Source organism: Syzygium oleosum, unplaced genomic scaffold (assembly GCF_021117445.2).
Source record: "Syzygium oleosum isolate NSW1041296 unplaced genomic scaffold, Sole_v2.1 Sole_v2.25, whole genome shotgun sequence".
Classification (NCBI taxonomy): Eukaryota; Viridiplantae; Streptophyta; class Magnoliopsida; order Myrtales; family Myrtaceae; genus Syzygium; species Syzygium oleosum.
In genome coordinates this window covers 2,715,538-2,740,229 of record NW_026607509.1, presented here as the reverse complement: position 1 = coordinate 2,740,229, position 24,692 = coordinate 2,715,538, and the positions used below count along the sequence as shown (strand labels likewise).

Sequence of the window (24,692 nt, the reverse complement as noted above, 5' to 3'; positions counted from 1 at the left end):
TTGGGGGTTAGGAAATATTGAGAGTGTTTGAATAACTCGAATGTGATTGTAATATCTATTATATCAATTGATGAATAGTGGAATCTTTGCTGCTCTCCTCTTGGACATAAATCACATTGATCAAAATCATGTAAATCCGGCGTCCGATTTATTTTCTTGTTCAATCGTTTGCTTTCGTAAAAAAAAAAAGAATGTTGTCCCGCGACATGGTTAATCATGTTTATAATCTATTTCTCGTACGATAGTACGAGTGATTACATATCAAAACCCTGTGTATGGCGAGATAGAAGTTCTGCTCGAACGCTTTTGTGGCTGCAGCGTCGCGGTTGACGGATGCGCAAGCGTCACGTATGGCCCCCGCCACGCACAAACTTTTCCTTTGCCTTCTCTTCTATGGCTGTAGAGTCGAAGAAAGATGAAGAAAATAAATACCAAATACAGAAAAAAGGACAAAACAAAAAGGAGCAAAAAACTAAGGGAAAAAACCACAAAAAACTCCAAACTTTGCCATCTGTGACACATTTACCCCGAACTTTTTTTTGTGACGCCAAAAACCCCGAACTTTACTTTTTGTGACACATTTACCCCAATGTATTTAGTCCATGGGTATTTTCGTCTTTTTTGCTTTTTCTTTTTTTTTTTCCTTTCCGGCGAGGGCTGCCCATCGCCGGATCCGGCGAGGGGGGCCCTCGCCGGCGTCGAGCGAGGGCGGCCCTCGCCAGATCCGGCGAGGGCGAGGTTCGCCCTCGCCCGGGCGAGCGAGGGCGGCCCTCGCCCGGCTCGAGCGAGGTCGACCCTCGCCGCGTCGGGCGAAGGTCGATCTCGCTGAGTCGGGCGAGGGCCGCCTCGCTCGCCCGGCGAGGGCGACCCTCGCCGGCGTCAAGCGAGGTTCGACCTCGCACGGCGAGCGAGGGCGGCCCTCGCCGATCTGGCGAGGTCGACCCTCGCCGGCGTCGAGCGAGGGCGGCCCTCGCCGGATCCGGCGAGGGCCGCCCGACGCCGCGAGGTCGACCTCGCCCGGATCGGGCGAGGGCCGCCCTCGCTCGCCCGAGCGAGGTCGAACCTCGCTTGACGCCGGCGAGGGTCGCCGCCCGGGCGAGCGAGGGCGGCCTCGCCCGACTCGGCGAGGTCGACCCTCGCTCGCCCAGCGAGGTCGACCTCGCCAGGATCGGGCGAGGGCCGCCCTCGCTCGCCCGGCAAGGGCGACCCTCGCCCGACGCCGGCGAGGGTCGACCTCGCCGATGGCGCCCTCGCCGACTCGCGAGGTCGACCTCGCCCAACGCCGGCGAGGGTCGACCTCGCTCGAGCCTGGGCGAGGGCCGCCCTCGCTGCCCAGGCGAGGGCGAACCTCGCCGACGCCGGCGAGGGCCGCCCTCGCTCGACGCCGGCGAGGGCCCCCTCGCCGGATCCGGCGATGGGCGCCGTCGCCGACGCGCCGCGAGGCCCCTCACGGAAAGGAAAAAAAAAAAAAAAAAAAAAAAAAGAAAAAGCAAAAAAGACAAAAATGCCCATGGACTAAATACATTGGGGTAAATGTGTCACAAAAAGCAAAGTTCGGGGTTTTTGGTGTCACAAAAAAAAGTTTGGGGTAAATGTGTCACAAATAGCAAAATTTGGGATTTTTGGTGGTTTTTTCCCAAAAATTAAACAATGACGGCGGCATTGACGTGTTTTTTATTTTGGATCGTTTATTACACTCTCGTTAGGAGTTCGTGGTGTCGCGTTGAACATACAAATCAAGAAAATTACTCAATTTGTAGAATATTAAATAAGTTTGACGTCCTTTATGGTGGCCACTGACTTACTTCAATACGAAAACTGTCCGGTCCTAAAACCACGTGATTTGACTACCACCACTCGCTGTCTGTCTCTCTGTCACTCCAGTCTCACTCACAAACCCTCGATCCTACCTCAGCTATGACGTCTGTCTGAATAGCTTCTGAGTTTGTTTTCTCTTCACATATGAATGTATCGAAAAGAGGTGTCTTCTTTATTGCAGGGAAGATGGACGTTCCCATTTCCTTAAGCGCCTAAAAAAATATTGACTGTGATAGTCATTGTAGATTAAATTTTGTCAACTGTAGGATCTTATAAATTTATAATTACGTCGGTCATTAGAATGTACAAGTGGTCCGAGGATTCATTAAATACGATTTCCATTGTTTGTCGTCCAACTTCAAAAGTTCAAAGTCCAATTAAACAGTTGAACATGTGGATGGAACTTTGGCTAAGTGCAGAAAAAAAAAAGAATAATGAACAAACATGTTTCAAGTCATGCGCCCTTTCATGGATTCTTCGTGATTCTTAGTTCGTTTAAATCTTAGTTGTCGCAAAAACCTAAAGTTACTTTTTATTGAAATATCATACATCGCTTGATTATTGGGTTCATATTCCTTTTATGTACATATAATCTCTTCACCTATAGTCATAAGTTTCTGTATTGAACTATCTAACGTGGTACGAGAGCTATACATGTGGTTTTCCTCTACTTATAAACTTACCACTCTGGAAAATAAAAGAATGATGTGGTATTTGGACAAGTTTTTAACAAGGTTTATTTTACCCATTTATTAAATTGATAATTTTTAACTAACAATATATTAGAATAATAGTGACAGGTAAAATCACGCGACTTAGTTCTCAAATGATTGACAGGTAAATAACACGTCACGTTCCAATTGATCGGAATTAGTTTTGTCATTAGTATGACGGCACTGCACTGCACTGCACAACAAATCAAAACTAGCACTTCTAGCAGGGTTGACGGCTGTGTGGCACTCCTCCCATCTTCTCAACACTACCAATTTATATATTTCCGTTTTAGTATGATAAGGATACATATGTATCCACGTTAAACCGGCACCCACCCCTCTTGCCCAAGTAGATTAATTTGAGCTACACATACGTTACCTTGGGCTAAACTAAAAAAACGACTATTTTTATTTTGAAAACGGGTCAATGATGATTTAAGTCTGATATAGCCTCTACGGGAACATAAGAAATGTACGGAATCGATATACATCCAATTTCTACAGCCAAAGGACAAGACAATTCAATTCTTCATTCAATATTCTAACTTGGTTTATCCTGGAAGTTTGAGAAGATCATTTTATCGCACTTTCAAGCGTTTTCTTGCAACGTATTAACCATGCATATTACAATTTAAGATGGACGATGTCTCCAGCTGGCTTTGTCGGCACCGAAACTTGCAATTTTCTGAAGTGGACTGAAACGAAGTCGACACCCTCGTGATCTTAGAGAGAGAGAGAGAGAGAGTCAAAAGGAGTCGCTAAAATAGCACGTGCTGTTTCGTGGGAATAGTATGACGCTGGGTTAAGGTTGGAGCAGAGACTGGCGTAGGAGGAAAGAGAGCACGTGCTACTTCAGCGTTTCCTTTTGACTCTTATCTTTCTCTCGTTCATGGTGTGTGTGTTTCGCGTGAGCCCTGTTGGAATTTGTCCGTGTTTTGACCTTCTCCCTTTTGAAAGTCTCATCCAACTAACTTCATATATATATAAAGCCCTCAAAACCCGCACGAATCATCTTCAAACCCAGCTGAACTCAACCAACTAAATCGAATCGTTCAAACCCTTCTTCTTCTTGGAGAGAATCATAAGCTCATCATAAGCATTTCTTGAGTTCTTCTTCGGCCTTTCCCCTTTTCAAGTCTCGATCTTTCGCTTCCTCTCTTTCCCGGGGTTATAAAAGTTCTTCGTCTCTTTCGTGATCTAGTTTCGATTCAGATGGAGGAAGTCGAGATTCCCTCGTTCTTCGTATGCCCGATTTCTCTCCAGCTCATGAAGGACCCCGTCACGGTGCCCACCGGGATAACGTACGACCGCGAGAGCATCGAGAAGTGGCTGTTCTCCGCCAAGAACGGCACGTGCCCCGTGACCAAGCAAGCGATTTCAGGCTGCGACTTGACGCCCAACCACACGCTCCGGCGCCTCATCCAATCGTGGTGCACCCTCAACGCTGCGCACGGCATCGAAAGGATTCCAACCCCGAAACCTCCTATAAGCAAGTCCCAGGTTGCTAAGCTCCTCCGCGAGGCCAAGTCCCCGGACATGCGAAACAAGTGTCTCAAAAGACTGCGGTCGATTGCCGCCGAGAATGCCACTAACCGATGCTGCCTGGAAGCTGCTGGTGCCGCTGACTTCTTGGCGACACTAGTGAAAAATGAAACCTCGGCGAGCTCTGCATTACTGGATAAAACATCGTCCAACTGTTGCAGTTTCGAGGTCACAACTAGACCGCTTGATGAGGCTCTGGCTGTACTTTATCACCTACAACTCTCCGAAGCCAGCCTTAGGAATCTCATAGGCGACGGTGGAGTGTTTGTCGGCTCGTTGACTCGAATCATGCAGAGCGGAACGTGTGAGTCCAGGGCATACGCAGTCATGTTGCTAAATTCAATGTTTGAAGTTGCCGATATTATACAACTCTCAAGTTTGAGGATGGAATTGTTCGTCGAAGTAGTTCGAGTTTTGCGTGATCAAGTTTTGCGGAAGGCAACGAAATCTGCATTGAAACTGCTTATCCGAGCCTGCCCAATGGGTCGGAACCGAGTCAAAGCCGTGGAAGCCAGCGCTGTGCCGGTCTTGATCGATCTTCTTCTCGATTCACGTGACAAAAGGCAGAGCGAAATGATTCTTATACTTTTGGACATGCTGTGCCAATGCGCAGAGGGAAGAGCCGAGTTGTTGAAGCACGGAGCGGGGATCGCCATAGTGTCGAAGAAAATACTAAGGGTTTCGGAGACAGCGAGCGAGAGAGGCGTCAGGATTCTCTTGTCCATCGCCAAGTTCTCGGCAACGCCGAGCATCGTGCAAGAGATGTTGCAAGTAGGCGTTGCTGCGAAGTTGTGTCTAGTCCTCCAAGCTGAGGGCACGAGCAATACCAAGGAAAAGGCGAGAGAGATTCTGAGATTGCATGCCCGGGCATGGAAGAACTCTCCGTGCATTCGTCCTGAGTTTCGTTCTTCTTATCCAGCGTGAGAAGAAAATCAGTTTTTCCTTTGTAAAAACTTCATTTACAGAGTTCTTTAGATATGCCCCAATCAATTGCACATAGTGTATACTTTACCGACGAAGAATATGATATATGAAATCGACATGGATATGCTCCTTGATAAATGGGGTGTCGGATTTCAAAACAAGGAAGAGCTGTTTATGTAATAGCATTTCCGAGCATATACTGATGGAGAAGCGATAGATTTTAAAATGTCCAAAATCAAGCATGCGAATGAAAGTTGGATCGCGAAACCATTTCAAAAGTAAAAGGCTTTCGAATGACGAAAATTCCCAGCGATCCATGAAAAGACCTAAAAAGAATACCGTACCACGACATGGTTAAACAACACGAGCAAGACTTGCCGTACAATGTAATAATACTTTGCCATTTGCCATAAGGAACATACTATCATTGATCAATGCCGAACAGCGATGACGTGAAATTAAGTAAGATTAGTTCTTTAACAGGAGTTTCAAATAACAAAAATAAACAAACAGATGAAATCAGAAAAGTACTTGCTGGGCCTCGCCTATGTCAATTAATCAACATCCCACCTAGCAAACCATTGTCTTTATCAGGAAACGGTCGCTCTGAATCAGCCTGTCTAATAGGACTTTCGGTACAAGAATAATAGAACTCTCTGTTCTTGTAATTTCATCAAGTGAGTACTCCTCAAGAGAAGATCATGGTCAGCTGCATCACAGCTCCGCCGAGCGCATGACTAATTTGAAAATGAAACTATACAAAATAAGATACAGGGCAAATGAGGCCAGGACAAAATTGTACATATATATACACAAAGTGAATTTAAGTTACAAATATCGAAAACAAATAATGGACAGGCTACAGTTGCTCAAGAATATCGCATTTGGTGATTCGAACATTATATAAATCATCCAAATGAGAGGGCATACAACAGGACCACCACCCTTGACAAATCTGATCTCGATGTTATAGCTGGCCCAATCTTTCCTGTTAGACCATCCAAAGAAAGGACAGAGACGTCAGAACAGTTCAGAAGTAACTGTGTGCCTAATTTTCGACCCAAAAAAAAACTGTTTGCCTAATTAGAAGAGGGAACAGTGAGGAAACCCTTCTTCTTCTTTTTTCTTCTTTTTTCTGTTTTGGATGTAAAAACTTGTCTTGCAACTAAGCCCCAGTAAAACTAAGCATCGGGACAGGTACGAACACCTTGACACTGAAATAAAGACATCTGATTATAAAGCTAGCCTGAGTTTGACACATTTCTACTGACACATTTCTACTGAAGAGTAAGACAAGTAGCACTGTTCTACAACTTGGAAAAGGGGGAATAATGGACCAAATAATCATATGATGAGTCGATGATCGACGAGAATAGAAATGAGATTACGCTCTAGAGTGAAGAGCAAACACGAAAAAATGCTTGATAACTATGGATTAGTAACACCAACATCAGATCCCAAGCCTGGGGAAAAGAATTCCTGATTCCAAAACTATAACCATGCAATACCCTGCATACATGCACTATACTCAGAAATGCTCACTTCGGCCACCCGCCAATTTTTCCTCTTAGTCATATTTCTCTACGAGAATGAACACTAAGACGACCCTACTTCCCTCTTCCTAATTGGCCTCATTTTGCAGATATAAGGGGTTGGGGAAAAGTAAGAGTGGGGATTCTTGAACTTTAAAACTTCAAACAGAATGAACCTGAAGCATCTGCATTAACTTTGGATGCTGTTCCAAAAGCTGACAGAGCTTTTCGCGATCACTCAGCAAGGCCTGCCACAGTCATAAAATATTAAGAAAGACTAGAAGATAAACATAAGCGTACAGTGCACGAAAACTCTTTCTAAGGGCTTCTAGAAACCGACCTGGATGTCTTCTGGGGACTTGAAGTAATCGTATAGTGATATTCCTGCATCTTGATGCTGGTTGGATGTGTCTCCTTGCTGATGAGAAACCTGGAGTCCAGCATGCTCTACTTCTTGACGTGGATGACCACGAGATAGTTCTTGTTGCTGTGACTGGATATAAGCATGCAAAGGAGATACTTGTGACTGCTGCTGCAGTGCTTGTAATTGATGACCTTGTTGTACTGGGTTTTGCAAGGACGATGACCCTTGTTCCGGCTGCTGTGAAGAAAAAGCTAGTGGTCTGAGGTGCTGAGGTGGGTGTGGAACCTGTGGGAGTTGTGGGGGCTGAAGTGGCTGCAACTGTGCAACAGTGTGTACTGACTGCATTGGAGATTGACTTGGAGGAAAGTTCTGCAAGATGCTAGGTTGATTCTCTCCATGTTGCTGCATTGTGTTGTTCCCATAGAAATTCACAGGGACAGAGGCAGTCCTACTGAACACCAAGGGATGCATTAGGGGAGGTGGGGGATATGAATGTCTGGGACCTGCTGCAGAATGTTGCAGATCAGTTGAAGGCATAATAGGCGCACGGGGAAATTCTGTCATTCCAATGCTTGTCTGAACATAACCTGAAGACTGTGGAGTGGAAGCTTTTATAGGTGGCATAGTATAGGGACTGGATAAAAATGGAGGTGGTGTTGGGGGAAGTGGTGGGAGAGGCCTAATGGATCCACTGGGGGAAGAACTGTATGGAGACAAGTGATCTGACTGAATCTGCAGAAGGAAAGCCGAGCAATAACATTAGAAATGATCTATGTCTTATGCTCAATAGCATGAAGAAAACAAAAGGACAATAATTAACTCTGCTTACATGAAAGGCACTGGAAACAGGTGACTGCCCATCGATCATCTTATTCGTAAATGGGGATGCTTGACTAGGAACTGAATCGGAAGCCTGAGATACTACTGATGGAACTAACAATGGTGGTGGCATGGGAGGTAGTGGTGGTTGATTCTGCAAATATTTCTGGTCATAGGATCCTTGGGTTCCTGCACCATGAAGGTTTCCTGCATGATGCGGACTGTGTTTTGGGTACAATGTTTGAGGACTCACCCTAGAATCAACACGTGATTGCCCAGATGACGATGCTGATGCCATAGCATAAGGTGAAACAGGAAATCCAGGATTGTTTGCTACTGCTGCAGCATCAAACACGCCAGAGGTCTTTCCTGTAATCAAATCCTTCACATCATTAGATTGGTCAAAGAACCTTTTATCTGAGGTCACACTTGGTTCTCGAGTCAATGGCTTCTCCAAATGTGAAACAGACATCCTTGTAGAAAACTCACTTTGGGTGTTTTCATCAGCATTGGACGCAACAGGCGTGCCCATACGAGAAAATTGACTGCTTTCATGAACATCACTTTCTGTCTCCTCAACAATTGAGTGGGGAGAACTTTGCTCAGCAGTGACAGGGGCAGATGGTTGCAAATTATGATCTGGCTGGGGGAAAGGCATCTTGTCATCCGTTTCAGATTCTTCACCATCAAACACTATGTCAATACCCTGTAAATCATCATCTAAATCTGTCTTCAACTGCTTAGGTTTTTTGACCTCTCTCTCTCCATCGTTAGCAGGAGCTGCATTTTTCACTTGTGTTACTGCCTCACCAACTATTGTGGCAGAAGAACTCTGCCGTTCCCTTTGTCTAGCCATAAACTCATCTACATGGATTGAAGGAGGTCTTCCACTCGTTGATCCTACACGTGGAACTGCAATGACATCACTAACACCATCAACATTTCTCTCCCGTGCGACATAGTCATCCACGTGCATAGATGGAGGCCTGCTGGTATTTGGTTTGCGCAGCCGGAATGTATCTCTGCGTGTAGGACCAGAGGGAGCTACAGATTGACCTGAACCACGTGAAAATGCACCAGAGGCTGCAAGATCAGAAGGTGGATTCTCCCCTCTGGCACGCCTACCTTGACCTTCTAGAGATGACATTTTCCTTTTTAATGGAAGAGCTGTCTTATCAGGCAAAGTTTCCGGACATTCCCAAAGGAACTTATCTCCTAGTCCACCTAGCTGAAGTAACCCATCAGTTCTTTCAAGACAGCAATCTACAGCAGACTGCAACTCTGTAGAAACCAGATCATCATTGGATGACAAGACAGCCTCACCAAAAACTATATCAACCACATCAATGGCACCGATAGGATTCACCAATAACAGAAGCAATGATTTTACAGAGTCTGGGATCTGTTCAGTGTAATATGTTAGCAATGCCATGAAGAGAAATTGCAGAAAAATAGGCAACTTATATATCTTATACCTGAAAAGGACCAGTTTCATGGTCATTGTATTCGCCCTTTGAACTCAACAGAGCATTTAAACCTTTAACATAATTCAGGTTTTCCTTGATAAAACTGTCTGTCTCATTCAAATCATCTGAAAGCCCAAAAAGCAATTTCACCAGACCAACCCCCTTCAAGTTCAATCTGATCAATAACCAAAGAAAAGTTAGCTTATTGCTGATGAATGGCAACAAAGACATATGTCCTCTTTCTCGTCCTATTATATCATGATTATAACAACAATTACATTATCTGAAGAGCGTTATTTTACCCAAGAAATGCAACACAGTCTAAGGCAGAATGAGCGACCGATTATTTGAAAGTTCAAATGAGTGATCGAGTATTAGTAACTGAAAATAGCTCCAAAAAGCAGCAGAAGCCAGTGATGTGTCACTTAAGCAGTGTCTCTTTAGGAGTACAAAAGGCACCAGTAGCAGTGCAAATAATTTGATTAAGTTGACTCGGAAGTAGCTTAACAGTTTATATCACACTCATAAAGTTCACGTAGAGGGCATTGAGGTATTAACAGAAAAGCAAAAAAAATGACAACTTGTTATAGTCATATGGTATTGACCATACTTCTAAGGACATGTAATTTTTTTTGGTAAGGTCTAAGGACATGTAATTTCTCATCTCAATATGCAAGAATTACAAGGACAGACTAGACAGCCATGAATACCATCAATAAATGCTCAAAGATCAATCAGGGAATGTCTACCTTCTGCATTCTGCCCTTCCTAATCAACTAACCACAAACTAAGACTGTAATTAGGATCGTGAACTTCACTTAATTCTCCATGCTTCAATAATAATTCCACATACTTGTCCACAAATTACTAATGCACCTCGACATCGGTCAATATAAGTACAGCAAATCAATCCAATTAAAGGGGCTAACAATCTCTGAAGAAGCTAACCTGGTTCCATCCACGCAGAATGACAAACACCCTGAAGACAATAGATCAAGGCCTTGAGCAGCGAAAGACGATGAATCATCACTAGCTTCAGAAGAATTCCACATCTTCTTCCAGCAACACAATAAAGGAGCACATTTGCTCCATCCAGATTCGCTACCGTTATAAATTTGGTTAGTTTCATGTCCTTTGTCTCGCTCATGTACCACAGAACTACTAAAGGAACCAAAGGCAGCCTTCAAAGAATCACGACCTTCTTTGCAAGAACTGATTTCTTTGAAAGATCTAACACAAGCAAGCAACTCTTTTCCAACAGGCAGGACCTGGAGAACATCATGATTTTCCATTAGCAACAACTAAGAAGATTCACGTACTACAAGTAAAAATTATTACAGCATGACATTATCCTCGTTGCATACAGATTTGTTCACACAAACCGTGAAAAGAAAGATAACACAGATTTTGCATGGCATTAAGGATAACCAATAATCTAATACGAGAGAAGAAGTTACCTGAAAAAACTTAAGAAGATAAGGTAAAATTGAAGCACAATCTCCAGTGCTAAAGCATTCCGTATTTTTCCTAATTGGAAACATGATGTTAGCTACAAGCTTTGAAAAAATAACAAACATAACTAATTCAGATGATAAAATCTACTCACGAATCAGGCAACCCAGCACATTGTGAAGTTGCCACAGAACCACACAACAGTGACAAGGACTTAAACACAGGAAGGCACCAACTAAGCAGCGTAAATCCATTATCCGCCATATTTCTACTCTCCAAAATCTTGTCTGAATCAACGGCATCCAAACACCATTCGAGAACTTTTTTCAGAATCTGGATCATCCCCGCCTTGAGTAATAGGGCCTGAAGAAATAAAAGATACAATGAGCCTTTCTGCAGGCATCTTCTGGACAAAGATAGACGAATGAAAGGATCAGATGGGGACCTTAGCTTGCGGATGCTCCAATAAAGAAGCAAGAAAATCGAGATATTTGTAAACCTGAAAAAGGCATAGTATGTCATTCTAAGTCAACTTTACGAGAGAAGCAATAATGGTGGAAGAATATGGTCACCTTGTAAGTATCAATATCCAACGAAGAAATTAAAGAGATATGATCAAGGACCCAACTGAAGATGGGCTTGAGGAGTATGGAGGCGCTTTCAACTTTCTGGCAAGCAATTCGAATTATGAAAATTCTAAGCATGTCTTGAATTACGACCAGTGCCTGTCAAGAGCAATGTAATGAGATGAATTACAACATCTAATGGAACATTCTTCTAACAACAATTTTAATGCTCCAAATATAACAAGAATAACAATCTTTTTCAATTACTAGGAAATCTAATGAATATAACAAGTGAGTAACATACAGAGACTGCATAATGTTTGATCATCTGTGCAATCATGTCAAGCTGCGGGGTTAATTGGCTCAGAATCTTCTCACGAAATTCAGGTTTCAGATACCAGTTCACCTCTTTCTCTTTTGGAGGTCCCAATATTGTACCGATAGCCAACTTCCTGAGGGAACTCAACACAGGCATTCCTTTCTTCCAAAGCCAGATTCCTTCTTCAGGAAACAAATCATTCTAGCCACACAGAATGGATTCAAGACAAAAATAGTCAAAACAACAAAGTTCAGAGAAAATGCAGCTTAAAATATCTAAATCATATACCATACATATACAAATATATATATATATACAAATATATATATATATATATATATATATATACAAATATATATATATATACAAATATATATATATATATATATATATATATATATATATATATATATATATATATATATATAGTGAACAAAGCACAATTCATCCAACCACAAGCGTCCATAATATTAGAGTACTACATAAAGCATGCCCACTTCAGGTGTCAGACTTTTAATTACATACCAGAAGACACATAAAACTGCAGGTCTCCTTTGGACCCAAGGCCAGAACTGAAGTTGCTTGAACACTTGCAAGGAGAGAGTGGAACAGGCGGGGAGCCCATCCAAACACTGGCCAATAAGCAAGAGAAGACACAATGAGATGGCAGACGGCTTCATAACCAAGAGCAGAATCAGGGTATGGAGCAGATAGATCTGCTGCACATGCAGCTAGTCTGGGGCTGTAAAAGAACAATAACAAGTTTATAAGCATGTTGGCAGTTGCAGAATACAAAACCATTTTTTATCTGAATGTCACCTCAATTCTCGATGCAATCTCAGAAGAGCATTCATTAGTTTTGTATTTCTGTGCTGCTCATTTGCTTCCTGTATGAAAGCAGAATGTTTAAGTTCTAAAAAAAATTGTCGCATATTAGCCCATCAAAAAGAAATATTGTTGCATTCTATACAAGATGAGACTACATACTTATGCTAAGATTGGAAGGATGAAGGGAAGTAAAATGTCAAGAAATACCGATTTGATGAAACATTTCCTTTGTTTGCTAAATAAAAAAAATGATAGTCCTAGATGTAAACGGATTCAAACTGGGCCCGCTTAGTTGGTTTTCTCTCAAACTATAATGAATTTTCCAGTGCTTAATAAATGAGATTTCTTTCATGTTGCATGTGCACCATTTTCATCATGCCGATGTGCTAAACGACCCGAACTTCACTTGTTTGAATATTCACATCCAAAGACTAACACTTGAAGCTTTCCAGATCACAATAGGACAAAATAAAATTTAACACGGGTAAACTTATGCACATCATCAAAATCAAATATCAAATACTCCAAAATCCAAACTAGAAGTACCAACAACAATGCCAACCAAAATTTTGCCCCCTAGGTGGGTTCTCTGTGTGTGTGTGTGTGTGTGTGTGTGTGTGTGTGTGGTTATCAGGAAGAGGGGTTGAGGCTGAATGTCTTCCATAGATTTAATTTCAAATGACCTGGAAGTTTTCCAAAAACTTCCCCCTATATCTTGATGCATCATAGCAGCGTGCATCATAAATTAGAAACCTTCTAGCCCACCTTATAATAGAAGGATGAAAAGAAAACCAGAGAAGACTATAAATTGGATTTGACATTGACATTGACATAGGCTACTTTATCATTTTGGTGCCAGTGAGTTGAGACATTCAATACAAGACTTCCTTATGATGCCCATGAAGGATTTTGCAGAAATGACATTAAGCTAATGCACCGGTAATTCAGATTTGACCAACCTGTAGTTTCTTCAAAAGGTTGATCAGCAGTACCAAGGCAGGAATCAACACATCAATTAGGCTCTGCTCCCGATTCCGTTCCAAAAGCAAATCCGATGTGGAGTTGCATTCAGTTCCATCATCAACAAGGTAATCTGTCCAAAGAAAGTGTTCAAAAGGACTGCAGGAAGAAAATCACTAAATACAGAAGTCCAAACTCCGGGGGAAGAGGTTTTTGCGGCAGATCTCTCAAAACAACTAATGATATACATCCAAGTGTTGCACCATGAAAACAAGCGAAATAGGCTATGCAACAAACTCCACATCGCAGACATGTGCATTATTAAGAATTAATAGAACAAAAAGTTAAAAGCTGAGCAATCAGTCAATAAAATCTGAATTTTTACCCTGAGAAGCAGAAACTGTAAGTCTGCAAGAATTCTGATAAGGGAAGAAATGCAATAAAAACGTCCAAGCCAAACACTGGAATTTGAATCTCTCTCTGATGAGATTGAGAAAATATTCAGAAGAGTTGCAATCAGAAAAATTCAGGACTGACACCTTGTAAAGGTATAAAAAGGATCACACCAGTTGTGCATCCACATATAAATATCAAACTTGACCTAAGAATTACAGGAAGAAAGATAGATTGATATTTATGGCAATAATAGCAGTACAGCTCCTTCATTCAAAAGTTCAAGCAAAGTTCATATAAGCTCAACAATTAAAATGCCAAAGAAGAAACTATCGCATGCTAAACCCCTAAATATAACCTTGATAATCCTTCTTAAATCCAAAACCACTAGGCACAAGTCACAACTACAGGTCAATCCAATGAAGATAGAAAGACCAAGAGTATAATAGTGATTGTGCAGAGGAAAGCAAACAGCAAGAACAATATAAAGGTCCCACAAACTAAGCATCCAGTAAAAGCAAAGCAATCAAATGGCCCAATACAAAAGCTCCACATGAGGTATTGTCTATAATACCTTTAAAGAAGAGAGATCAAAACCAAAAATTAAAAATTTAAAAACTCAACATAGCCAGATCATGTCCAAGAAGATAATAATGTATTAGTTCATTATTCAAAAACCACAATAGAACGTGTGATAATTTAAGTACCATCAAAAGAAGGCATTCCGCTAAGACAAGGAAAAACTCACCGTAACTGTTCGAGGACCTCTCAAGCATAAATCTACAGTTAATTAAAACAGTGTAGATAACTGTAACGGCACCTTCATCATATAGCGTTGCAGCAACAGTCTACACCAAGAAGTCTAAAGTAAGCCAGTAAAAAATTATTGTAAATTACATACATTTCAAGATGGAAAACACATACAGAGTTCTCGGAAATGAAAGCTAAAATCCGAAATGCTGTTGTAAGCTGAGCTACAGAAGAATCACGAAGTGCAACTCCGTCAAATGTTTTCTCAGAGATTATTTTCCCAAGATTCTCCATTACATTTATGTCAGAACCACCAGAAGGATCTCCAACAGCATGTTCAACACCCATGAGATCTGACACTAGAATACTAGTCGAAGTTAAGTGTGCATCTCCTCCAGATACTAACACAGCAGCATACCGGAGAAGACCAACAGCCCCGTTTTTGTGATAAACTACACCAGCATCTATCCATTCCAAAAGTCGTGTGGGAGCGTCTTTTCTATTTGACCCTGGGGATGAGGAATGTAAAGCTCTATGAAGTTCGACTGCACATTCAATCCAAGAGCCCAGAGAAGATGCTGTGGAATCGGTAACAATGATTTCAAAAATCTCTGCTGCCGAATGAAAAATCGCAACATCCAGGGGTGAAGCTCCTGAAAAGATAGAATGATTCGAGTTAGTTCCTTATTCACAGAAAACCACTAGTCTTTGCTAAAATATCTGAGGCTTAATAATTGCAGATCACTACCACCACTCTTTGCAGTGGGCTCCAACTCCTTGACTGAGCGCAATGCTTCAATCAATGCTGCAATAGCCTATGAAAAAGAATGATAGGTCACTGGCCAAACAAGTCAAAACAGCATAACAGCTAATTGCCAGATTGAAAGTCCAACTCTAGCAACTTACATACCATATTGTCTTTACTCAACTAGCAAAAGTACATCTCATTAATGCCTGAGTAAAACAGTTCTGTTTTAAGCACAGTGAGACATACCTCTGGAAAAAATCCAAGAACCAACAAAGCCTGATGTCCACAGTCAGATCTGCCATCATGAAACAATTCTTCGTCAATGCTGCCAATGCACTAAAAGCAATCTACAGAGCACCAAAAAGGTAAAGCCAAATCCACCTGGAAAGCGCACAAAGTTCCCACAAGACCCATAAGAATTCTTCAGAATGAGGAGTGCATGTAAGCAAACGATCGATTGCGTTAACCTATAAAGAGAGACTGTAAACTCATTGCCACCAAATGTAGAACATGAAAACAAAATGCTGGAATCAGCATAATATTCTAAAAAAAAAGTAAACCGACCACTCTCAAATGCATCTCAAGTATCATGCCTACTTCTTCTGACCCACAGAAGAAACCTTTGGATAATAAGGTGGATGCAAAACGAAGTGGAAGGCACTCGTCTTTTCTGGTAGAATCGCCACCTTTCAGGCAATGGACTATTGTAGATGAAATTTCAGGTTGATGTGCAAGGAAAAGTAAGCCTGACACAGAGATAAACAAGTAAAATCCCAAGAATCCCTTGATTTATAAGGGAAGAAATTGAGTAATGTATTGTTAACAATACCTGAGCGGCAGAGGAGCAGTGAAAATATTATGGCACCAATTGATGAAACGATTTCTACATGTAAGAACATTGCATGTCCTACTTCCAAGTGCAGTATTGATGATGACAACAAAGCAGCTGATAGAGGAAGAATTCCTCTCTCCTGCTCACAGAATATGTGAAATAATTTCATCCATGAACTAACTTAAAGTATTGAATTGTGCATAGATTTTATTAATTTAAAAAATATATATACAGGAGCAATCCATCCCACAACAGAGTCAAAATTTTGAAGTCCGCTGATGCATATTTTTTAGCAGAAGTGTTGGATCTCTTTAAAATTTATTCAGAAAGGGGACAACCTCTAGTAACTTATGCACTGCAGCTAAACCTATGTCAGACCTCTTTTTGGCTAAGTAAATTGGCAGTCATGCGGAAGTGTATCCCTGAAATCATCCAATGCCCTAAACTCGCTCCAACCTGAACCGCACGCTCATGAAAAAATAAAAAAAAAACACAACAGTTCTTGTGTATGGAGCCGATTCTAGTCACATAGAATTGAATGGTCTCAACTCTGAAGGTATATAAAAAAGGACTTGCTGATTGCAAGCGTTGAAGGAAGTAGCAGTTCTGTCAAAACAAATTATTCATTTTTTCCATGAGAAATGAATAGCAGCAGAGGGATCTCCCCCCCCCCCCCTACCTCCCCCTCCTCTCTCTTCTCTCCTTCTCTCCCTCTCTCTCTCAAACACACACGTAACTTTTCCCTAATTTACTAAAGGATGAGAAAGCCAAACAAAAAAGAGCAAGATACCTTGAGAATTCCCAGCAGATCTGGGTCAATATCCCAAATGGAAAGGCAACAGTTTGAAGTAATTGAGCCACTGGTCGTTTTGTAGGACAGGCATCCTTCACCTTGACCAAGAATCAGGGATCTACTTGCTTGTGCAACAGGATAAGGATCTTCTATTTGACCATGCAAATTTATCAGCTTCTGCATTAGCAATTCCCAATAGTGTAAACCCAGCGAACAAAGTGCAAACCCATATGAACTCAAGGAAAGAATTAATAACCCAAAAAGGTCTAGCCAACCCCCAAAAGAGACCAACGACCTTGCTACCAAAAATACACACTAAAAGTTACAACTCACCAAGAGGCTTTTGAGTTGAGACTTAGCACTCATGAGCTCGTGCAAAGAAGCTTCTGTGACCCTATCAATGGTAGAAAGACCTCTTAACACAGAGAGCACTGCACACTGCCAACTCAAGCCATTAGCAAATCATACATGCAATGTCAAACACAGCCATAAGAAAAACAAAATCACACCTCATATTTCGCTGCAACTTCATAAAATCTTAGGCGACGAAGAATGTAAGTTGCCAGGGAAGCAACATCATGGCGTGGTTCTTGCAATAACAGTTTCAGCAACTGAGTATAATTTTCACTAGTACCAGACGGAACGGTAACTTCTTCACGAGGCCACCAACCCAAGAAACCTTCACAGCCAACCGAGTATCGTGTTGCCTGCTCCGCAACTCCCAGAAATAGGAGCACCACTGTTGTTGAATGTTGTAGGTCATTGCAGAAAACTTTGACCAGTTGCTCCATGCCCCCGCCATTGACAAAGTGGAAGCAACTTTCTTTGGCAGAGCAGAATAAAAGAGCCATACTCAACCACAAAATGGAATTATTTCTCTGAAAATCAAGAAGATCAAAGCAAGAGCACCAAATTAGCACTACTCCTTTAGGTTGATTGTTCCACTCGGCTATCTTCCCAAAGGATAAACATTTCTGATGACGAAATGATAAGTGAAGGGTAGAAAGTCATCTATGAATAAAAACTAAATTCTTTAGAGCGGTCACCTTTGAGAGCACGGGATGTCCAACAAATAAGGAGTCACTCTCAAAATGAAAGTACTTTCCAAACATGTCAACCAAATGCTTGAAATTAACCGAATCAATATCCATATCAAGGAAATTGGTTTCTGCAGATGGCTTGGCTGAAAACTGCGCTGACTCTTGTTGAAGAACTTTGTAGAGCTCAAGAAGCTCCCCTGCGGCCTCGTTAGTAGCAAGTTCCAATTTCTTACCATTTTTTAATCTGCCTGATTTAAGACATTTCTCACTGATCCCAGCACCAGATAGGTCATGAGTGGTATAAGTAGAGACAGCTGACACAATAGTACTTATAGCTTTTTGTACTGCATCACCATGTGCCCGTAGCTCCAGAATCCTCAATATTGATTGTAGAAGCTGCTTGACCCCAAGAGACATGTCTAACACACTAACAGGTAGAGGCAACGCATTGAGAGAGCAGGTGAATTCCTTACTCATAAAGTTAGTAGTGCGTAAAGGCATAGGTAAATCCTCAAGCTCTCCCTCCGCTGAATTAGTGATATTTGTCAAGGAGCTATCATCAAATTCTATGTTGAACTGTCCCAGATCCTCTGCTGTGTTCCCATATATGACTAAGCTTAGACTGCGATAGCTGCCTCTCACAACAAGATGATTAGTTACAACAGCCTGCAAAAGAACAGATTGTTAGATATATGAATAGCTACTGACTGTTTTCCCCAGATGACATTATAACTGAGCTTCCAAAGTAAAAGATAGTATCAAAGACACACGAGAACAAAAAAAACGAATTGTAATAGGCTTTGAGAGAGGACATTGTTGGGACAAATTGCTTTAAAGGCACGGTGATTAAAAAACGAAAAAAAAAAATCCTTCTAAAAGAAAATTCATAGAAGTATGCAATAGATTTATAGGCCTTGTCAAAGGATTTGAATGGAACTGGATATGTATGATGGAGCCACCACCTCTGTTAGGACAATGGAAGGGGAAAAAAAATTCACCGTTACTATGGGGTTACACCAAGGCTCTGCTCTAAGTCCTTATGTTTTTGCCTTGATTATGGATGAGCTAACAAGACATATTCAAGATGATGTCCCTTGGTGTATGCTTTTCGCACATGACATAATGCTAGTAGATGAAACCCAAGTTGGATAAACCTGACCTTTGGGAAGAAACTTTGGAATCTAAGGGTTTCAGACTGGTTCGATAGAGGTGGCCTATATGATGTATAATTTTAGTAGGGCAGAAGTTCAAATAACACTTTGGTAAAAATTTGAGATAAGGAAGTAATGAGGATTGAACGTTTGCAATATCTGCGATCCATTCTACAAAAGATGGGAAATCAAAGAAGCCATAGAACACAAGCAGGACGGAAGCTAAGGACATTAACTGCCCTCATGTCCAATGATTCCAATAATTAGGAAGTCATATAGCCTTGGAATGAAAAGGAGTATTAGTTATAGTATACGATATACATATTCGCCATCATTTGACAATTTAAACTTGTGGAGTAAGCAGCTGGCATTCAAATTAACTTCTGTGAATGAAATGTTGAAAGCTTCTAACAGTGATTTAGGCGCACCCTGATCTTGAGATGTGGTAAATACAATGTCTTGATAAGCATCATCCACCCTATTTGTCGAGGATAATGAGAGAACAACAGACATGTCACCTATTATATACTTGCCTTGCACACATTAGCCTCATGGCTAATTTGTTTTGCAAATTTCCACTTACCAAGAGAGAGTTCAACCTCACATAGTCTTCACTCCCCCCCCCCCCCCCCCCCCCAAAAAAAAAACACCTTGTAAAAACCAGTAAAACACACTCCTTGTTTTAACCCCCTCAAAACATATCCATTTGATCATCAACCGCCTTATGATGGGGTAGTGCGAAAAGGAACTTCTCAAAGTTACCTTTGACAATTCAAGCTGAAGTTTGACATATAGCTCTCAACTAAACCAAAACTCACAAAATCAAAACCATAAAACAATTAAATGTAAAAAGTATAAGAATGCTGACCAGTGCAACTACTACAACATGAGGATAAAGGCCTTTTAAGTTGTATTTACCTCAACTTCCAGCACATTTGATGAAGAATGAGAATACAGAAAGGGCTGACAAAGGCGCCTAAATCTTGTCTCCCCATTACATTGAACAAAAACTTCCAAAGCAAATGAAGGAGGTGAAGTAGCCCTGCAAGGAGAAGTGCCACTAGTATCAGGTTCATTAGAATAATGGGCAACAATATTGTTGAAAAGTCTGACCCAAAAGCTTAAAATATTACACATAGAGAGACTACCACCTTGCTGATAAAGCTGAAGAGTAAACCGCAATATCTAAGCACTTAATTTTAAGTTTTCACAATATAATCATTGAAAATGAAAATGGGAAGTCTTTTTTTTTTAAAAGCTGAAAATTCTGAATGTCATTTGTTTCCCACCAATTATGTACTAATGGCTATAATTGGTAAGTTTTAGCAAAGAAATTGGTAACATTGTAATTTCCATCAATTTTTTCATCGAAAAAATTAAGTAACCACTTTCTCACTTGTCACAATCAGTGAAAATCTTTACTGAATTCAATCATTTATATCAAAACTGGTTAGTTTTACCAAACATGCTTAATCTCATTAAGTGTTGTAGATATATTAATTGAGATATGATATAAGTCATGATAAACCCAGGAAGTAAGAGAGGTTGGATAATTTAACACCCCTCTGGCTAGCAAATTGAACAAACAATTACTTCGAGAACACGTATAAGATGAACAAGACATCACACAAAAAAATGAAATTTTATACAAAACATGAAAAATTTGAACTTGGCTGCGACACTACATCAGAAAGGAAATTTAGCTCCAAAACCGTATTAGAAAACCCAGAGCAAAAGCTTCAGCAAACAGGTGGAGGGAAGCTCAATATATAAGGCCATGATAAACTTGTAAGTAGACAGTATGGGTGCACAGTAACTTATCTGACAGAAACCAACAAAGAAAACATAACTTAAATGTCAAACATGTTCTCCAGAGAGGCTTAGCCTTTCTCATATGGCCTTGTCAACAGCTACTTCATATACATGAAAATCCATATCGCAACTCAATATCATTGCTTTTTGCAGTCCATTGTTGTACTTAATATTAAGGTCATTGTCAATGGGCTTATGCATTTCAGGCTACTAGATATCTCCACTTGGTTAGTATTGGTTTATCTATCGGGCTGAATGGAAAGGAACAGCAACATCATGCTCAAGATGTCATTTTGGAAGCTTACACTGCCAAGCACTAAGGCAAGAGTTCATTCCAGAAGCAGATGTAAGGATTAGCAGATAATGAGAGGGCAAAAAGATCCACTTCCCAAGCTGAGATTTATAATTTATAATTTCACATATCTACTGGAAAAGCCAGATATCTGTCCATGCCCGTCACTCTCACTACTTCTTTAATGCACTTCCATGGTTCAGGACTGTCTTTCTCCCTTTCATTGCATCAAATTTTTCCAATAGAACAACGAATTTCCCAGCAAAACAGTGTCAACAAGGGAGCCCCCCCCAAAAGGAAAGGAAAGAACAACGAACGAAGTAGCGCAACATTACCCGACAAGCGACACCGATTGACATGTCGAAGACGCGCTCAGCTCCAGGAACTCGCAAGCAGCGACAACGACGGGCTCAGCAAAGACTACCTGCGAATTCAAAGAACGGACAGCGTCACGCCGCGAGCAACGCAGAACTCAGCTTAGCTCCACTGAAACAATTCGACCGACAGTTCGAATTCAGTTGCTCGCGCCGCGGGAGGACGGAGCTCCGACGCGAAGCGCACGAACTCACCTCGTCGACGTACTCGTCGAGATGGGGGTGGGCGAACGTCTGGGCGAACAGCACGCACGGCTCGGGTCGACCCATCCCTACCTTCTCATCGGGGAAATCAAGCTCGGGGGCCGAAGGGAAGCGCCTCAAGCAAGCACTCGGTCCTCTCTCTCTCTTCCTGCGAAGACAATTTAGGGTTTCGCGGTGGTCGGATCCGGACAGGGACCGATTAAATAGTGGCCGCTTCCTTCGCCTCCCACCGGCGGCGAAGGCGGTCGCGGCGGAGGAAGAAAGACGCAAAGGAGTTTTCGCGGCGAAAAAGTAAAAACAGAGAAGCGTGTAAAACGCTTTTAATATCCGAACTGATGTGCCTAGATAAAAACCGCAAATTCTTTGAAAGTTTAGACCATTTTTATTTTATTTTTTCGCTTTTCCGATTTTGAAATTCTTTTAACTTCTCGTTTTTGGTTTTGATGGAAAACCGTGCGAAATTAGTAAGTTATTAATCCGTAATCATGCCGAATACTACAAAAGAGGTAACTCCGTAATGCCTCGACCTGATATGAAGATGTTCCAGCTTTATTGCAAATTATGTCTCGAACCTATCTATAATCCAAATGCTCATGTCCAGCTTTGATAAAAAAAAAAAAATCGGCCCGAACTGGACTGAATTTGAAGTGATCTATTAAATTTGGTCTATGAGCTTTATTTGGAACTTGTCTTTCGTATGAAGATGCCATTAACAGGACGAAGGTACCCTCACAAATGTCCACGTCTTTCTCATTGTTTCCCCATTAGAGTAACAATGTCATTATTATAGTTACAGGAGTGGTGAAGCGTAATAGTGAGTTTTTAAAATGAAATGCATTGTTTAAGTTTTGAAAATCATAAAAAAAAAATTATAATAAAATTCACGTGCTGATATTCGTGGATATAGAAAGGTTTCAAAAATTCGAAAATGAATCTAAAATTCATAATCCCCGCACGTCATTTAGTAAATTTTCATAAACGATGAATTTTGATATGTTTGTAACAAATAACCTTTTCACGTAATTAGCAATTTTTCACACGAAAGTGTAACTTTTATCAATTATAGTTAGTAACTTATATTGGAGACTTGCTTATTGAACGGGCCTCATGGGCTCAGGTAGGGCCCACGTGGGCCAAACTTGCTGGGCCTCTCCCGAATCCACCAAGCCCTAAAAATCTGCGTCCAGTTAAGTGAGAAGAGTCACCCAAGGATAGCATGGGCTGGGCAGGCCCAATCATCTGTAAATATGAATAAAGGGAAAGTGGGTCAAAGCCTAGTTCATTCTTGACCCAATAATTGGCACATTCCACGTAAGCCAAGCTCCCCAAAGAAGAATTCAAAATAACAATATAAGGTGGTGACAATTTGAGATGGATAAGTAATCACGCATGCTAATCTCTTTATGCCCTAGCGACAGTGAAATCCACTTTAGATAAGTAAATCTCATTCATATATTGTGTCATCAACATCGTGAATTAAATAAGACACAAGCTAAAACTCATATGGGTGGCCTCAATATGGAATTGTTTGCTAATAGTGGTGTAGGAAATCAAAGGCTTAATTTATAAACATTAGTTAGTGCTTAATCGCTAAATCAATTTGAGGAGGGTAATATATAATTTTATGTATTTGAATAGTCACTTTTCGATACAAACTTTTTACTTTTCGATCACCCGTGATCGTTATAGATTGTGTCAAAGCTTCAAGCATATCACGGGTCAAGATGAACTAGGCACAAGCCAATCCCACAATGGTGGAAAGTGGTCACTCGAGGCAAGAAGGTTCAAACAAGGTGCAACCCCTCACTAGCATGGACTGGTTGATTAAATTAATCAAATAGGAGTATCGAGAGACAATATTGGTTGACATTGACGAGGACAACATTGCTTTAGTTAGGAAGAGTTTGTGATATCCCAAATGGCACATCACACAAGAAAGACCTTTTTGGGTGATTGTTACTAAGATATAATCCAAATGATTACTACCTTATGTAATTACCCGATTACTTCTTTTGCACCACTTGAAATGAGCCGGATTGTCATACCTACCTTTGCTTGTTATCCATGCTTGACATGGTACATAGCCTCAACCGGCACCATAACAATGATCCATCCAATTTCAGGCTACAACAGTAATCTTGCACCAATAGAAAGAGTGACTCAATTGGATAACAAGACATTGCATCAATAGAAGCGATTCGATTGGACAACAAGACACTCGTGAGTTTCAATCAATGCATGAACAAACTTTAATAAGCGGGAGTAAAAATTCGATACTTAGCCCCACATTGCTCGAGTGTACACAAACGGTGTTGCATATTAACCTAGTTCTGCGGAAGGTGATACTGTCTAAAGCTCCCCTTTTGATGTGCCTAGGTATCTATATGCACATCACCTTTATTAATGAAGCTTCGGCATAAAAATACGGTCACGTGGCACTTCGGACGGAAGTGTATTTGCAAATGTTCTCCCCCAATAACGAGGAACATGGTCGGTCCACCATTCGAGTGGACCTTATCACTGCAAAACTTAAAGCCCATCACTGTAATATCTTCATGATTTATCCGATGAATATAATTAACGCGAGCATAGTGATAATTGCTAGAGAAATTCCTTGTACGAGGGAGTAAATTATTTGAAAATCGCCAAAGAGTGTATTATTCCTCATGTCTAGTTTGATAACATATCATCCTAAAATCTTTTAGGATAATTTTCTCGATTTGAATTTAAAATTCTTTCCTCAATTTGAGGATACTTTCCTTGATTTAAGGAATCAATTTTGCCCTCATCATGTAACTATGTATTTATTTAAACGTATTATGTACATCAATAGAAGAACAAGGAAAATCTAAAAATTCAAAGCTTCTTTTACTTTATTTATGGTATCAGAGCATTCTACGTAATAGCATTATTTGGATCCTACTTCTTCTTCCTCATGGCTGCCTCCAACAATTCTGAAGCTAATAGCGCTATCAGTACCCCAGTTCAATCCCCACCTAT

General features: G+C 41.1%; 2 protein-coding genes across 3 annotated transcripts; one reads left to right on the top strand and one right to left on the bottom strand.

The window, feature by feature from the left end:
* The first annotated feature begins 3,532 nt into the window (after positions 1 to 3,532).
* Positions 3,533 to 5,232, top strand: LOC115666417 (E3 ubiquitin-protein ligase PUB22-like). Its single transcript, XM_030588149.2, has one exon. The coding sequence runs from the start codon at positions 3,744 to 3,746 to the stop codon at positions 4,995 to 4,997; it is 1,254 nt and encodes a 417-aa protein (XP_030444009.2). The 5' UTR covers positions 3,533 to 3,743; the 3' UTR covers positions 4,998 to 5,232.
* Positions 5,233 to 5,777: 545 nt separating this feature from the next.
* On the bottom strand, positions 5,778 to 21,999 carry LOC115671542 (protein virilizer homolog). 2 transcript variants are annotated; one of them, XM_056302911.1, is made up of 29 exons: positions 21,684 to 21,999; positions 21,450 to 21,538; positions 19,929 to 20,052; positions 17,866 to 18,525; positions 17,329 to 17,697; positions 17,153 to 17,257; positions 16,817 to 16,996; positions 16,024 to 16,165; positions 15,759 to 15,940; positions 15,576 to 15,661; positions 15,441 to 15,489; positions 15,195 to 15,261; positions 14,621 to 15,099; positions 14,445 to 14,544; positions 13,303 to 13,436; positions 12,335 to 12,402; positions 12,041 to 12,257; positions 11,501 to 11,716; positions 11,203 to 11,355; positions 11,076 to 11,129; positions 10,785 to 10,993; positions 10,636 to 10,705; positions 10,127 to 10,446; positions 9,188 to 9,353; positions 8,202 to 9,114; positions 7,723 to 8,081; positions 6,870 to 7,625; positions 6,706 to 6,777; positions 5,778 to 5,985 (listed from the first exon to the last, which is right to left on the bottom strand). In XM_056302911.1, the coding sequence occupies exons 1-29, from the start codon at positions 21,756 to 21,758 to the stop codon at positions 5,965 to 5,967; spliced, it is 6,435 nt and encodes a 2,144-aa protein (XP_056158886.1). In that variant the 5' UTR covers positions 21,759 to 21,999; the 3' UTR covers positions 5,778 to 5,964. The 2 variants fall into 2 exon arrangements, with proteins under 2 accessions (XP_056158886.1, XP_056158885.1); XM_056302910.1 differs by having other exon boundaries at positions 7,723 to 9,114.
* Between the last annotated feature and the right edge of the window lie 2,693 nt (positions 22,000 to 24,692).

Coding starts and splice junctions, on each gene's coding strand:
- LOC115671542 (XM_056302910.1), bottom strand. CDS start 21,758: ATGGGTCGACCCGAGCCGTGCGTGCTGTTCGCCCAGACGTTCGCCCAC. Junction 15,662..15,758: donor TTGAGATGCATTTGAGAGTG/GTCGGTTTACTT, acceptor CTCTCTTTATAG/GTTAACGCAATCGATCGTTT. Junction 5,986..6,705: donor AGTTAATGCAGATGCTTCAG/GTTCATTCTGTT, acceptor ATGGTCTAACAG/GAAAGATTGGGCCAGCTATA.
- LOC115666417 (XM_030588149.2), top strand. CDS start 3,744: ATGGAGGAAGTCGAGATTCCCTCGTTCTTCGTATGCCCGATTTCTCTC.